Genomic DNA, 17,157 nt, shown 5'->3' on the forward strand with positions numbered 1-17,157 from the left:
TCATCCTCATGTTATGAGTTATGTATTAGTTAGTGCATTCTTACCCACGGAGCAAACTTCTTCTGTTTCCATTTCATCTGGACAAGCACAGACGTAGTCCTTGCCTCGGAAGAAACACAGGTGGGAGCACCCTCCATTCTCGTGAGCGCATGGGTTCCAGCCTGTTTGACGGTTTGCTGCCACTGCCCTTATCTCCATCACTCCATCTAGATCCGTCCGAATCGCAACTCGATTCTCCCCCGTGATTTTGTCTGCTCGTTCCACTGATTTTCGATACCAGTCAGTCCAGTAGATATGAGGGCCATACTAAGTAAGGGGAGAAGAAAATGCCTTAATTTCACATTTTCCTTAGTTTATGTGACAAATGCTAAGCTTACTTTTGCTTCGAAACCATTCACTAATATTAATAAAAGCAAAAAGAGCCTCAGAAAATATCATAAATTAGCATCAAGGTTAGGTTTCATGCTTAAATGAGAAATAAAACCCGATTGGCAAAATTTTCCTCTACAACTGATGTTAGAGAGAGCTGTTTATTAAAAATAGGTAGTCAACCCGTAGCACATTCCTCCGCTGTCAATTCCTTGGAATATATCTATACAAATGCAAACCTAACAGGTGGAGGAACTAAACATCAAATTCCATTCAAGCTGCTACTTTTTTAGACAATTGAGACAAACGAATATCATTGATGTCCCATTAAAATTATGTAGGTATATGGACTACTCCATTTTAGGGTGTAGATCAGAGTTACATGCATTGTAGACTGATTTACCAAGGCTTGGAAGGAAAAACTCATTAAGAAAATCAATTTTGGTCTGCAAATTGAAGAATATTTTTGGTGGAGATGAAAATGTGGAGAAAATTCATGAAAATTAGGGATTTTTAGTGCTAGAAGGAAGTGAATTCGGCTAATAATTATTTCTTTCTCAAGTATGTGGAAGGATTCCATAGTAATTAACCAGAAATATACATCTAAATCCTACCCTGCAAGCCACCTCAATAGGTATGTGGCAGAGGTTGTTAGGGCACCAGCTAGTAGCGGATACAGAAAAAACTCAAGGGGGGGGCGCAAAATATATCTTGAGTTGTCTTCACTTTTATCGTAATAAAAAATGATCAAGTCACAGGCAGAGTATAAGAAAATTTTTTTATAAAGAGATTATACACATGTAAAAGGCAATGCTGTCTTTTGATATTAAAAAGTTTCAATTGTGGTTTGGCAATGTTCGGCAATATGGGAGGACCCGCAAGGGGGGGGGGGTGTGCCCCCCCATCTGTATCCGCCACTGGCACCAGCCAAAATTGACTCTCATGAATTGATTACTTTGGGAAAGTATTTACAATAGGGTGGTTTCCTATTATTTTTTTATTGCCTAAATCGAAAGATTATTACTCCTGGAGAACGTATTTCGCGCTTTTAGATTTTTAAATGACGATATCTATTTTTCGCGATTAAATGAAAAGTGAAAAATTTCAAGCGCGCAAAAACGCGACGCGTAAGTAGGAAAGTCCGTGCGCCGCATTTCTGGTTCCCCCTCTCTCCTTGTGAAGTGACCTTGATCGAGGCTCTGAGCGCTGATAGGACGCAGGATGCTAGCGGATAGCTGAGTACCTTCCTGTCTGGTAGCGCGTGGCTTAAAAAAGGTTTATTAATACCTTATCAAGCGAAGAAAACTTTCCGACCTTAGCCAGTTTTAATAGGTGATTATTAAGACATGTTTCCCTGAGCTCTGTGCCTCATGCATGCATTGGTAACCTCAGACGATGTATAACTCCTATCCTCTCGTGTAGAAACTAGGTCCCTGTGACGTCACGCGGAGCGGAATCGCATGGGCGCCAATCTGGCCTTTTTCAAATGAGGATAAAATTTGACCCTTGCCATTCGTCTAAACCGGTATTTCAAAAACCAAATAATTTGTGTATTATGAATACACTAATGGTGGGCAACGAATCGCAATCAATGCCTATCGTTTTCTTTGATGAAGGAAACTACCCTATTGGACATATTTTCTTTACAGTGACTGAACTGAAAAATCTTATTATTTTGTGAGACAGTTGTTGGCTATAATTAGTACATGGGCCTTGTGATTACCTGCGTCAGTCCAAATGGATGAGTTGCTTCAGGAACAAGTTTCTTACGGTTCTGCCCACGGAGATCCGAGGTTTCAATTCGGTCCTTGAGAGCATCGACCCAAAAGAGACGCTTTGCCGTGTAGTCGAGGGCCAAGCCGTTTGGAAAGCCAAGGTCATTGGAGACCACAAGGCGGCGAGATGACCCATCCAATGATGCCCTTTCAATCTTGGGATTTTCTCCCCATTCCGTCCAGTAAAGGTAGCTATAGAAATGGATGAATAAAGAATCACATAAACAAGTTGCTCTTCTTTTGAAGCATTAACTTACTGAAGGTATTCAAAATAATTTTTTATGAGAATGGTTATTCTAAATACACTTCTTGATGTTCTATTTCTCAGAGAAGGTGGATCAAGATACTACTCGGACCTAGAGAGGTTGCATTCCTATTTCATAAGTTGACAATACATATATGAATGTTACTAGGGAATTGTATAATTCATTCAATGAGTTCTTAATTCCTTATTGCATCCTTACTGCAGGTTACTTATGTTGTTACATACATGGGTCAGATCAGCATCTTTCTAGGTTGCATATCTGCCTCCTAAGTCCACACCACAAAGAAAATAGCTTGGTTCTTTGCAGAACGTAACATCTAAACTGGTAAGATGACAGGTAACTAAGTAAAAGTAATCTGCCACATGCACAGTATGTTGTGACTCATTTTTTAATTTTTCTTGGATCCTGGATTTCAATCTCTTAAAATATGGTATGGAGTGTAGAATATGGTTTTTAAAATAATGGTTCATTTGCCCTATACATATTTAGTGATCCTGAAGACACCAAAATTCAATATTCAACAATTACCATATATGTCTGAATATAGTCCCCCCTTTTTTTCCAAAAATGCCTGTGGTAAAAGTAAAGGGGGGACTATATTCAAACGCATTTTTTTTAATTTTTCCCAAAACTGAAGCCTCAAAATTAGGGAGGGGACTATATTCGGAGAAATACGGTAATTTCTCAAGTCGTCAAAATAACATTCTCTCTTTGAGAAAAACGAAATTCACTCCATTTTTATTTCCCAGCAACTGTTTTCCATGAATGTAAAATTTTAATAAATAATACTTACCGATTAAAAATTTATTATTTAATCTTAATACACAGAGCAAATATTTGTAAATATGTTTTGAATTATTTTAAGAAATTTGAAATATTCCAACATAATGCCAAAAATGAAATTCTCATATTTCCTCGCAAAAAGGAAAAACATGGAGTTGAGGCTGCACTTGCTTGCCCTGCCTATAGCCCGGCTGCCGAGAGTTGTCCGATGACTTTTAGAAGGGTCTAGTCCGGGGTGGGGGGCAAAGTTGCCAGGTAAGAAAGGGAAACTGTTGTAATTAATTACTCGGGAGACCGATTGTAAGGGATTAATAATCGTTAGATATCTCGTGTCAAAACATGGCGAAGAACTGCAATTTATTTTAAAATACAACTTCCGGTATAATAAAAAAAACAAGTGAGTATAGAAACTCGATATTTGGGAGATTACCATCAATTCAAAAACAACAATGACAACAGAAACGGCCACCTGACATGTAAACAAAAGGGTTCCGTGAAGAAATGAGCCAGAAGGGACGACGAGTGTGAAGGACCCAAAGGAAGCAGGGATGCCGACTTCCAAAAAATATTGGGGGTGCCAAACCGGGGATCTTGCCCTGAGAAATTTTATAAGTAGTGAGTTTTCGAGAGGAAAAATCATTTGCCCAAACCGGGATTTGAATCCAGATCCCTTGATTTGCGGCCAAGTTACTAATTACTCTGCTTTTTGAAGAAATGTTTATTTCTTTCCAATAAAATATTCATAGTGATTTTATGCCTTCGGATTTTTTTTTTTAATGTTTCGATGATATTCCGTTTCAAACCAGCGAGTTGAGCGAATTTAGTCCTATAAATCAACTTCTTTCTTCAATTGTACTATCTTGAAAACTGCTGCCCATTCTGCTTTTGAGACGTCAAGATGGGTCAGCTATCTTAGCTTTAGAGAACGAGATACATAAAACAATAAATATTTATTAAAATTGCTTGAAAAATTATCATAGAGTAGCGCATTGTAAATATTATGGAAACTTTGGAAGGAGGACAAGAAAAGACTGGAGGCATTCGAGATGTGGATGTGGCAAATAATAGAGAAGGTAAATTGGACGGAGAGGAGGAAGAACGATGAAGTGCTGGACATGGTGGGTGCGGAGAGGCAGATTGTAGATGAGATACGGAGGAGACAGAAGGTATTGATGGGGCGAGTACTTAGCAGGGAGGGGATGTTGAAAACAATGTTAGAGGGTAGAATCAGAGATGCCGACTTACAAAAAATATTGGGGGGGCCAAACCGAGGATCTTGCCCTGAGAAATTTTATAAGTAGTGAGTTTTAAGTTTTTTAAGCATTTTAGAAGAGTCATATGATCAACATTAGAACCGTGATAACTCGAGTCTTGGTATCTGGATATTCAGGGGATAATCAACAAGCCTGACACATTTTTTCCTCACACCCATAACGAATTTTTGAGGGGGCTCGGGCCCCCTCAGACCCCATGGAGTCGGCGCCACTGAAAGGAAGAATCACTTGTTTTGGTGATTCGAAGAATGGGCTTGTTTTGGTGGCTCAGGCTTTCTTCAGTACTTCATATGCATGTGACAAGGTCGTATGACTAGGCAAGGGTGTGAGGTGGGTTTAGGGGACAGCGATTGGTTGCAAACAATGCTGGTGCAAGGTTCTCCTCCCCTACTTTTGAACTTCTATCGGACAACTCTCGCTGGCTGGACTGTAGCTAATTTTTCTCGAACAGAAATTACTCAGAGTCCATCAGTGATTTTGATGGCTCCTTTCACCAAAGGTTATGCATGTGTATGAGAATTTCATCATTGATCAAATGCATTGCTCTGTACTCACCCCCTCTTTGGATAAAGCGCGATGGAGCGTGGCTCGTCCAGACCTTGCTCCACCACCACTTTACGACATGTCCCATCCAAGCGGGCCACTTCCAGCACTTTCCTCCCCGTATCCGTCCAGTATATGTTGTCAGCAATCCAATCCACTGCCAGACCATCCGGTGTCGTGAGGTTGGTGGAAACCAGGACACTTGTCTGCGACATGTTTTCCATATCCACACTCCTGAAATGATAATACTCGGTGAGGCATGCTTACTGAAAGTAAATCCAGGATATAACCGTAGAGATGGGTAAAGTTCCAAAAAAATGTGACTGGGCTCAGTTACAACTACAGCTATAAATTTTTAATCAAATAAATTTATCAGTTACAATTTCAAAAAGTAAATATTTAGTCGCAGTTAATTTTCAGAATTTTTTGGCCCCCCCCAATCTCCTCAGTAATTTCTGGAAAAATTTAAAAAATGACAATCTTTAATGTGACTCTCCAGTTAAAGTTTTTATTTCACCAACTTGAAAAACAATGTTTAAAAATAATTTATGAATATCTAAAAGGTAGTTGTTAATGCACATCATACCTTAGATCAGTGGCATAACTATGGGGGGGGGGTTAGGGGATTGTATCCCCCCCCCAAAGCCTCAGAGAAATCGAAAAAAATTTCAAAGATCTTGTCTGGATTTGATTTATACATAAAAACTGTGCCTGCTTAAAGTTAAATTTTAAGTGCCAAAATGATTTAAAATGTATTTTCAGGCATGTTATTTTCCAATATATTTTCTGAACTTCCCGTTTCCTGGGGGAGTAGCCCCCACTTAACCCCCCTCATCCCTGCCTAAATCCCCCCTAACCCCCCAAAGCATATTGCTAGTTACGCCACTGCCTTAGATGCAATATTGCTGAGAGGTGTTGCATACCCTCAAGGCACCAGGTAGATTAATGAACTGCCCCCCTCTTCCCCACGAAAGCAACACCCTTATTCCACCCCTGACCTCTAGCATAAGACATAGCTTTAAGAAATATGGATACACACACACCTGATTATATCGAGGTGAACGTCTGTGTAATATATACGCTGGTGTTTCCAGTGGAAGTCCACTGCAATGGCGTTCCGGACTCCTGGTATGGGCAGAGTGACATCCCACAGCTCTGGAGTGTCGAATGATATCCTGGCCAGCGTGCGCCTTGTGGCAAAGAGCAGAAATGACGAAGGAGGCACTGAGCACGTGTGGTGATTCTCCTCGGACAGCAGCGTTCCCGTGGGGCAGGCACACGAGTATCCATTCGGACTGCGCAGGCAAAGGTGGGAACAGCCTCCATTGTGCCCTTCGCAAAGGTTCTCTGGATATGGAGGCTGAAATGGATATAAAAATTGCATGTTCACACACTATTCAAGCATACCAATCATTCAAGTCATTAATTACGTTGGATAGTTCAACACCATCCATGTCTTCATTCATTGGTATTACGTGAAAACCACAGGAGTCCAAATAACTATTAATGAAACATGATAAAAGATACTACTTTGTACTTCCCACACAGCTTTTTAATGCATTGCGGACAGGTCAGGAGTTTTCTCTTGTTTCATACAGCATCCGTTACAGAGAGATAATGAGTTTACTTGTGTTTTCTACATTCCAACATTATATGTCTCCTGTAATGAAATATTGTTACAACTTGGTCCACTATGTTTACATCAGTAGACTATGTATTAAACTCGATTGCCTTTTTATTTTCTTCAGTTATTGGGGTAGTAAAAAGTAATTATAGTTCACTGCATGTAAAAGAGAAGAAATACGCTATAAAAAGGTTAGCGGATAGGAGAGAGAAATGGAGAGCTGCGTCAAACCAATCTTAGGATTGTTGACTTATCATAATGATAATGAGTTCACTGCAAAAAAACCAAACTTTTGAAAAATATACCAGGACACGGGGTTAATTTAGAAAAATAAATCACCTTGTCTATACTGTGTTAGCTACGCCCATCGATTTCAACGACAATGTGCCATTTTCAAGGGGGGTGAGCTAACTAACAGAAGCATTTCGTGCAAGGCTTTTAACCCTTTTACTGCCAGCCCATTTCGGGTGGGATGTGCGAAGACTGCCAAGGCTATTTTCCGGAATTTGCAACATTTCAGATTTTAAAATTTTTCAGCTACATACTTAATTTTATTTAATACATCTAGATTTTTTCCCAATACTTAAGATATATATTTATATCTTATAACCACAGATAGATTATGGGGGTTTACTTAATTAAATTACAGCCGTTGAAAAGGCCACAATCACGAAATAAAAAATTCAAATAAGTTGGGCTAAATTGGCCCCTGGCAGTTTTTGCTCAACCAGCGAGGGCCGATATATTGGCTCAGTGGCAGTATAAAGTTTAAACTTCTATGAGGATTGGGGGGAAGGGGATCAAGCCAAGTGAGCAAGAGCATTAAAGATAGGAGAATGGTGTGAGGAAAGAGGTGAGGCATGGATGGAGTTGGATTTCATGGTACCAAAGACGGCAATATGGGGACATACGGCAAATTATTTATCGAAATTTCCAATTTCAATGCTAATTTTGATAGCTGTCAAAATTCCAGGCATACATTTTCAACACAGCATGATAGGATTAAAAAAATGCCACAAAATTTTGTCTTCTTAGCTTCGATGCTCAAAAGAGGGGTGCGCCTCTTACACACACTTATACCTTAATTCATTTGCCAAAACTATTTTCATTCATGGTCTCCTGCTGTTAAAGTGAAAGCATCTTATAAAAGCAAAATGCAAACAATATTGGCGGCACCAAATATCGTATGTCTTTTGTTTCATATCCTTTGCATAGCAGTAGATGGCATTGTTCATTTTGCATGACACACCCAAAATTTCCCCCAAAAACTTCCAAATACATAATCTGAAAATAGAAGTCGTCACCTGCTCATCAAAAACTGGCCTCACTGGAGTACAATATTGCATTAGAGAGTATTTTTATAAGAGAAGTTTCATTTTTAAAACATGAGGCAATGGTGGTGGAGATCTTGGCAACTCAATTTGAGTTGGGACTCAAGTAAGGTCTCGTAATACCAACATGGCAACTAGGTTGAGTTTGAATTAGGATCAAGACTTAAGTACAGTTCTAAGTATGAGGCTAAAACAATGTGAAAATCCTTACCGGGGGAGTGTGATCTTTCAGAAACTCTTCCATTGAGTCTACTATTATTTGGTGGTTTTCTCCGCTGTGCTTATTGGCTCGGTGGATTTCCTTGTTCTCCTTATCCATCCAGTAAACATAGTTCCCCACAATAATCATCCCAAATGGATGAGGATCTTCTCCTTTGATGATGATGCTCCTTTTACATGATTTACTTGTCGAACCCTTAGCTGCCAGCTCACAGCTCTCAATGGTTTTTTCATGACGATCATTCCAATACAGCCTCCTTGATGCTCGATCAACAATCAGGCTACTCGGTATGCCAAGCCCTTCAGAAATTAGGGTCACCCTGAAAGAGATTTTGATTACAGACCTTTGACTAATTAAGTTTTTTGACGGATGAACAGAATAACATCTATGGCTAAAACAATAATTTTTCTCCTTCCATGTTTTTGATTTTCTAGGCTGGGAAAATATTATCAATAACTCTTGTAATTTCCTATAAAAAATGCTTTAAGGTAGGAACTTGACCTGAGGTGAGGCAAATTCTGACACACTTTATGCTATGGTTGCAAATTAAAGTACGGAGCTGATGAAGAGACATATTAATTACGTCTGCAATGGAAATTTGCTGAGTTGGGTTGCCTTTTATGTAATTAGGACTGGTAAATTTTTAAATCAATTTTACTGTTAAAGTTGCTGTTTACATAATTAATCTGATATCTGCTAAATTCAATCATTTTAAATCTTGGATGCTACAACAGCAATAATCATGACTTTAAAGAATTTAAGAATAATGAAATCACAGAGTCATGACACCAGCCCAATCAATCAGCAAGGTTTATTGGGAAAATTAGATAATCACTATCATAGTGAGCCAATATACCATTATGCAGAATCATGAGATTTAATTTCATTTCATGATAGATTCATCCAACTTTCTCTATAGAGACACTTGGTGTATTAAGAGGGATTATCTCTAAGTCATATGATTTTTCAAGGCAAATTTCACTCCAGGTGCAAATAATTGATTTATCTACCCGAAGCATGAGAAAATGCAACTTAAATCGTGGGATTTTGAGCCAATGAGCGTGAGCATCCTAGTGGCTGAAGAGCAATTCTCCTTGTTGCGCGATCCCACATTATAAAGAACACCAACACACCCAAAGAGTTAAACACACCGATTCCTCCCATCCATGTCCGCTTGCTCGATTCTCGGGTGCTCTCCCCAGTCGGCCCAAAACATGAGTCCTTCGTCGTAGAAGAGGCAAATGGACTGCGGGCTCTCCAATCCGGACCACACGAGGACCTTCCTGTTGCGACCATCCAGCTCAGCCACTTCGATGCTGTTTCGACCAGCGTCCGTCCAGTACAACTGCAGCAAGAAGATTAGGGTTAGAGCTAAGCAAAATGCAAAGTGAACATACTTTGCAACTATCAGGAGGGAAAAAAAAAACAATTCAATCAGGTCTTACTTCGTTTATCTTTCCTATCTTGACAGTAAAATGAGAATACTTGTCCAGTAACAATAGTAATATAATTAAAATGCAGAAAAATTAGAAATAAATTACATACGTGTAGGGATCACTTACAATTAGCATGAGATTTCATTTCATCATCATACATAAAAAATTATTGAGGAACCGAGTAAAATTAGTACAAAAATTTTGCATGTGAATTGATCTACATATTTTGAATTAACAGGAAAAATCAGTGTGAAATTTTAGGAATGCACAGATTTCTACTCACAAGTTTTACGTGCTTCATGTAATTTTTTCCCTAGTTTTGTCAATTTAATCTGTGAATAATGGAAGAAGACGTCCTGGGATGGAGAACAACATGAACATACCTAGGCAAATTTACTGGAGGGCACGTGCTACTAGAATTCAAAGAACTGCCCTTATTGATAAAGTATTGCCAATTTGAAAACCAAGGGACCAAAGATACAAATTAGCAAAATATACATATATGTAAAGGATTTTCTTTGACTCATGTTAATAAGAATTACTTTTGTGGTTATGAATTAGGTTCTTTGTTACAAATTCTTTGCGAGTGAAATAAAAAATGAAGCATGAATTAGATCAACAAAGAAAGCAATAATAAAAACATGGAATTAAAAATATTTAAGAAAAATGGCACTGTCAAAATCATTAATAAACTTGATGGTTGCATCAAAATACAAGCAAAATCCATTCATGTAGGAATTATTTAGGCGATTAATGAATTTTCTGCCTGATATGTTACTACTCAAAAGTAGAGAGCACTTTTTATGAAGCTTCCTGTTTGGTTTACAGTCAACTACTTTATCAGATACTTAAGTATCTTAATCAGTAATGTGATACAAGACATTGGAGAGTATATTTTAAAAGCATTGTTTAATACAGTTCAAGAGTAACTTACTTTTCTTCCCACAGAATCTATTGCAATTCCATCCGCCGACTCCAATCCATCAAATATTACAGTCTCCATGTGATTTCCATCTCTGGTAGCCTTGATGATCACATCTTCAGCTGTATCGGTCCAATAGATTTCTCCTATTGAATAATGTTAATAAATTGTCATAGGAATTTTTAAGAACCAGGGATGCCATGAAATATCATCTACATATTTTGGTGTTAATCAATTGGTTTAAATATTTGTACTCCATGTTGTCGACCGATGCCATTTAGGTGAAACCCTTATCACAGTTTTACAATGCACACCAACAGTTTGCGTCAGCTGCTGCTTACCCTGAAAAGTCTCCTGCAGTGGAGATAAATCTCTTGCTGTATATTTTTAAGCTGTGTTTTAGCTATACCCAAAAGCACATTTCTGGATTTTGCAGCTCTCATTAATACCACATTTATCATACAATAATGTTGGAATAGCCAGAGGGATACCAATATGGATTTACCTGCAGTATTATTCCTTTGATTAATGTCTATGGTGAATGCCCAAGCATTCAAAGTTCTGGCTCTCACCTCCAAACTGTGGCGTTATGCACAATTAAACCACAGACTTTCTGGAAAATTTTCCCGTGGCAATTGTCATGGGAGTGCTTGTTAATGTATGCATACCTGTCTTTTCATCGATATCTGCAGCCACAGCATTTCTGAGTGGAGGCAGAGGCAATACAACATCCACAACGTACGGAACATCGAGGGAGAGTTGATGGATTTCCACACGGCGTGCATGAAGCAGGTAGTTTCTGGGCCCCAAGGCACAGGTCATCTTATTTTCCTGAAAGGAAAACAAAGAGAACTTCTGGTAATCCTTCGATTCTGAGTTTAGATTCGGTGGGAATGCACATGTATTGATGGCATCTTTGGAGGAAATGTGGATGATTTTGTGAAATTCATAAAGAGTATTATTGTATCATTAATAGATATTGTGAAACAAATCATAGAAATGATTTCAATTGTGAAAAATATGAAAATAATTTTGAAAGAATTTAATTTTACTGACCTGCATTAGAGCAACAAAATACATATTCATATAATTTGAGAAACTTTGAGAATGGTATAAAGGATTAGTCACATTACCACATAATAGGTGAAATAACTGATTTTGTAGGTGTATAAATGTCTCCCAATTTAAGATGCAGATTATAAATAATCCGCCAAAGAAATACCCAACAAATAAAGTGGTGCCACAAATGCTAAGATCAACAATTTAGCCTCCTCTCTCATGGACTATCATTCATTGGTATGTATTACTGTAACGACAAAAATTCAAAACAGTTCAGTGTTTGAATGTTAAATGGTAAGATAATGCAATCTAGTGAATCGATCGACTATTTTCTGATTTCATAACCTGCCAATGGCAATTCAGAAAAATTGTATGTCAGAAAGATAATTATTTATTCACTTATTGCGTTGTGAGGAAATTATAGCTCAATGTTGTTTTCTCCTACTTGCTCAGAATCAAATAATACATGTTTAAGATTAAATTAGCAATGAATATTTTACTGAAATCAATTGCCAAATCAATGTCCAGCTTCTCTGCTACATATTATACTTGGTGTGATTGACTCATCTTGCTTATAGTTATAAGATTTTCTTTTACCATGAGCTGAATTCCAGTTGGGCAGGCACAAGAGTGTCCATGAGGCAAGGGAGCCAGGAGACAGAGATGTGAGCATCCTCCATTGTTGCCTTGACAGAGCGACGGAACTTGCTGTCTCCCTCGGTGGAATATCCTCAAGTCCATCAGCCCCTTGATGCCAGACCTAATCAAGTTTAAGGTAGGTTATACATTAGATGCAATAAGGATGTTATTAATGTACAAGAGCACATAGATTTTTTTTCTCTAAGAAATAACCCAGACGGCACAGGAATTTTACGTATCTGAATACGAAGGTGGACCATCAAGATATACATAAGTGGATACAAGAAATCGCAATTAGGAAGTTACTAAAAAAGTTTTGTTTCTTATTTCCTTTAATGAAGAAAAAAGATACAAGAGGACTGGCAAATTCATATGCATCTATAAAAGTGTATCTCATCAATAAAACTGTATTCGGTCTGGGACTATTTTCTTTCACGGGTGGTGCCATTTCCTCCTAAAGAAGGCACACACAAAGAAATAAAAGATATTCTTATTCATGTAGGTATACGCATTGGAGGTGAAAAAATGTATGAAGTTAGTCTGAGGATGGAATATTGCATTCCCAATACTTTTGAGAACATAGGGACCCCCAGAATGCAATAGCGTCATGCCACTGATGAATGTTATTCATACTCATCACTTAAATCATGCCACTTGACGTTTCAATGCCTCATTCTCCTCCCAGTAAATGGCTACCAACATACGCAGTGACAAACAGAGCTATGATCCTTTTCAAGTATCTTTGCGACTGGCCCAGTTAAGCAAGCTCGAAATTTTTCGAGCAGCACTTTTAGGCCTGAATTTCAGTCGCAAATATATTTGAAATCAACTCTTGTGCAGAACAGCATTAGTTAATCATTGAGTAGTGGTACGTGGAATACATATATAACCACTACCTCGTTAACACTCCCAATTTGTTCAATGAAAAGTTAGCAGTAATTGAAGCAGTGCTATTTGAGCCATCAAGTTCCATACAGTCTAATGTCATGGAGTACAATTTGCCCATGAGATGTTTCTTTCACAACTTTCATGCTGAAGAAATTTTATTATCACAAGAAATGGCCGACTATCCAAAACTCAGCCCACCACTCATGATCAGAGAAAACCCATCTGTGTGCTATATTGTGGAAGATGCAGTGTGCTACAGGACTCCAATCCCTGATGTCGATCCAGAATGGAGTTGGACAAGTAAAGTTGCATACTGGCCTCACTCCTAACTCCCAGGTTGCTAAGGCCCAGAAATTAGTAGTGAAGAGTCGTAGAAGAGCAACTGCTCTGGGAAGGCCTCTTAATAAACGGCCTCCAGCATGATCCCAAGCAGCAGTGGGCCCAAATGGTGGCTCTCTCATGTTCCTCCACATACCCTCCACCTGCTCACATTGATGGAGTGTAGCACAACCACAACAAGGCAATGGCTAGAAGATGAATCTTGGCTTGAAGCCCTGGTGGGTCACATGGCATAGACTGAAGTACAGTCAAACCTCTTTCGAAAGAACCTCTGCCAAGCAGTGGTGCTGACTCCATGGGGCATGAGGGGGCCGGAGCCCCCTCAAAATTCGTTATGGCTGTGAGGAAAAAATGTGTCAGGCTAGTCTATTTTCCCTGGAGTGTCCAGATATCGAGATTCGAGTTATCATGGTTCTAATGTTGATCATATGACTCTTCTAAAATGCTTAAAAAAACTTAAAACTCACTGCTTATAAAATTTCCCGGGGCAAGATCCCTGGTTTGGGCCCCCCCAATATTTTTTGTAAGTCGGCATCCCTGCTGCCAAGCACATGTCCTCCCAACAACAAAAAATAAATTGCTGCTTTTCCTCCCTTATAAACAATCCATTTTCATCCTCCAAAAAACGAGCATCTTTACTGCAAAAAATTCTGTTGAATGAAAGAAATTCTTAGTTCTGAGTTGATTTTCTACCTCTTCAGAACAAAGTAATGAAATATACAGATGTATATTAGCCCTCTTTATCGGTAACGTGATTTGCAACAGAGGGAGGTAGTAATGCTAGCAGAAGAATTCTATTGAAGCTTACGTCATTTGAGGGTCTACATATTTCATTTCATTGCCACCGCAAGGCCCTAATATTTTCTGGAACTGGGATAGGTTCATGTTTGCTGAGGCATAGTCTGCAGTTTAGAGTCAGAAGTAGTCCACATTTCACCTATCAAATCTCTCTCTCCCTTCAAAACCTCATCCTACCATTCCCCTCCCCTCCTTGACTACCAATTGCTTACATTCACCCCACTGGGGAACTTATACCACTGAGGAGATTGTGGAGGAGGAGGTGTTCCCCACCAAGAATGGTATTTCCCCAACTATGCTTGGTTGATGATTCTCTGTTCTCGAGTTTCCTGTCAACCCTGGGTGCTGCAGGGAAAATTGGACTCTTTAGGCTGACTAGTCAACTCCCAGCTTGTGTCTGGGGCTGCCTGTTACCTCATTCGCTCCGCCTGGAGTTCGAATTCAGCCACGTCTTCCCCTAAACTACCTCCCCTCCTCTGCTGGAGTGATTTCCTCTCCATCCACCACTGCGAGATAGCCTAGGTGCGAGTTGGTGCTCTCTTGAATTGGTTATTGTCAGAGTAACATCACTCGAGCTTTGACAGAGATGTTCTACATAGTTTTTGGTGCTGATACACTCCGTTCAACTTATTTTATTGCATGTTCAGTGGCGCTGACTCCATGGGGCCTGAGGGGGCCTGAGCCCTCTCAAAAATTCGTTATGGGTGTGAGGAAAAAATGTGTCAGGCTTGTCGATTTTCCCCGGAATATCCAGATATCGAGTTTTGAGTTATCAGGGTTCCAATGTTGATCATATGACTCTTCTAAAATGCTTAAAAAACTTTAAAACTCACTACTTATAAAATTTCTCAGGGCCAGATCCCCGGTTTGGGCCCTCCCAATATTTTTTGTAAGTCGGCATCCCTGTGCATGTTTAAGGTTTGTTTTGGGGAATAGCTTTTGTTATATGTTATTACTGAAAGACTTATTGAAATTGAAAAACCTATTGTATTTGAAATACTAGTTCAATGAAGTTTTTATGTACCTATGTAATAATTGTTCTCTCATTCATTATATACTTTACTTGTCTTTGTGGAATTTTTCCCTCACTTGATCAGCGGCAGATGAAAAGTGTCAGGGCTTATGTTAAAAATTGGGAAGATTTTAACAATATAACACCGCAGCTAAATGAAAGTTTTAATTGTTTTATATGGCAAATTTTAGTGCCTTAAAATTATATTATTATAGAAAGCAGTTCCAGTGATTTCAGACCCAAAAATCACATAAAAACTGATGTGTCCTAATGCAAAGATGTCCCAAAGGGCATAGCCGAATAAGAGGGTGAAAAGTCCCCCCTCCAGGATTTTTCCCGGACTTGGGGCATAGGATTTGGGATCAAAAAGGACTAAGTTCCTCACACTTCCAGCCCCCTAGAGGCCCACCAGGGCCGGCTATCTTGAAAATTCGATTTCCACTGTTTTTTTAAAATAGGTATCTCGGGGTAGAAATCATATTTTTCAATGCAATTTGCGGCATTTGAGGGCTCTCTAAATGGAGCAGATGCCCAACTTTTTTCACAACTCTTTAGTCGCATAAGGAGAAATGGCGTCGATTTGAAAATTTCAAACGCTAGTATCCATAAAATATTTTTGAGAGGGCCACAAAGAAAAAATGTGTTTTGAAGGTGTATTTAAATACTTTTCGGCTAATGTAATGCAAAAATAATATATAGGTGGTGGAAAACCGCGAAAAAAAATGCAATTTTGACCATTTTTTGCTGTTTTTTACATGACCTGTGCTCCCATAACACCCGTTTAAAATAATGTTCCCCAGAATAATCCTAAATCAGGATTTTAGTAAACATTTCATTTAATTTCAACATTTAACGAATGCATATTTTATTATTTTATTTATAAAGGTAACTTATATACTCACAAAAGTTATTTCATAACGTGACAAAGAAAGTTAATTGTTTTATTTAAAAGGTTAATGGAACATATACATGTATTTTCATTGTATCTTGTTATGATAGTACATAATTATTTCATTGATTTTATAAACTTGTTTTTCCTAAAAATAAATCTATTTGATTTTGAAATAAAATTTAACAAAATAAAAGTTATTATAAAAAATCTGGCAGAAATTTTTTTTATCTGAGAGAACACCAGTTAAATTACTACTTAAAGTCAATTCTTTTCTTAGTTAGCGTTTTTTGTGCACTAGGAATGGTCATACTCTTAAAAAAAATGTTTTTGCTGCCCTAAGAAGTTTGTTATAAAGAGGTTTGACTGTTTACATGTGTGACTTTCTGGTGGGTCCCACCACAGCCTGGACAGGAGATTCAGCTGTGCAGCAAACATGCTAATGGGCACGTCAATTAGGATTTAGGGTAGAAGAGCGAAGTGAACGTCCTAGGATGAGGTGGGGATTTCCCACCCCACATCGTCCTGAATTAACTATCCTCTCAGCCCATGGTGAATGAAGACTCAGCGACCCCAACAGGAGCCAGCGGAGGAGGTCATCCCCCATTCAAGACCAAGAGCAGGAGAGCCGATATGTAAAACTGTCATCCCACATTACGTCCCCCCCCAAGTTAAGAAGAATCTTGAAGAAATCCCCTTTATCCCTAATCAAGAATAGAAGAAAGCCCCTTTATCCGTGGAAAAGACCTGTCATCCAGTAATATTTGTCCCTTGCATTTTTTAAAATCTCATTTGCCCTCCCGTTTTCCCCATGAATGAGTGTATGTTTTAGTATTAATGTATTTTGTATAGTGTTTAAGATTAATGTTGGCTACGTCACTTCATTTTTTTGTATTCACACCAAAGACTGATTAGAAGTGAAGATTCTTGTTCCATTTTATTTTATTTCTCCAACTGTAATTTATTTTGGGTAAAAGCTGATTGATTTTG

At 38.6% G+C, this 17,157-nt stretch overlaps 1 protein-coding gene across 1 annotated transcript in view; it reads right to left on the reverse strand.

The window, feature by feature from the left end:
- The window catches only part of LOC124162566 (low-density lipoprotein receptor-related protein 4-like), a 737,794-nt gene that overhangs the window by 7,974 nt on the left and 712,663 nt on the right, over window positions 1–17,157 (reverse strand). Inside the window, exons 20-28 of the mRNA XM_046539142.1 lie at window positions 12,200–12,362; window positions 11,212–11,374; window positions 10,556–10,689; window positions 9,337–9,530; window positions 8,177–8,504; window positions 6,054–6,370; window positions 5,023–5,244; window positions 2,093–2,336; window positions 45–306 (exon numbers count right to left, since the gene is read on the reverse strand). Coding sequence (XP_046395098.1) covers window positions 45–306; window positions 2,093–2,336; window positions 5,023–5,244; window positions 6,054–6,370; window positions 8,177–8,504; window positions 9,337–9,530; window positions 10,556–10,689; window positions 11,212–11,374; window positions 12,200–12,362 — 2,027 coding nt within the window. The remainder of the gene's footprint in view (window positions 1–44; window positions 307–2,092; window positions 2,337–5,022; window positions 5,245–6,053; window positions 6,371–8,176; window positions 8,505–9,336; window positions 9,531–10,555; window positions 10,690–11,211; window positions 11,375–12,199; window positions 12,363–17,157) is intronic.

This window comes from Ischnura elegans, chromosome 7 (genome assembly GCF_921293095.1).
Source record: "Ischnura elegans chromosome 7, ioIscEleg1.1, whole genome shotgun sequence".
NCBI lineage: Eukaryota > Metazoa > Arthropoda > Insecta > Odonata > Coenagrionidae > Ischnura > Ischnura elegans.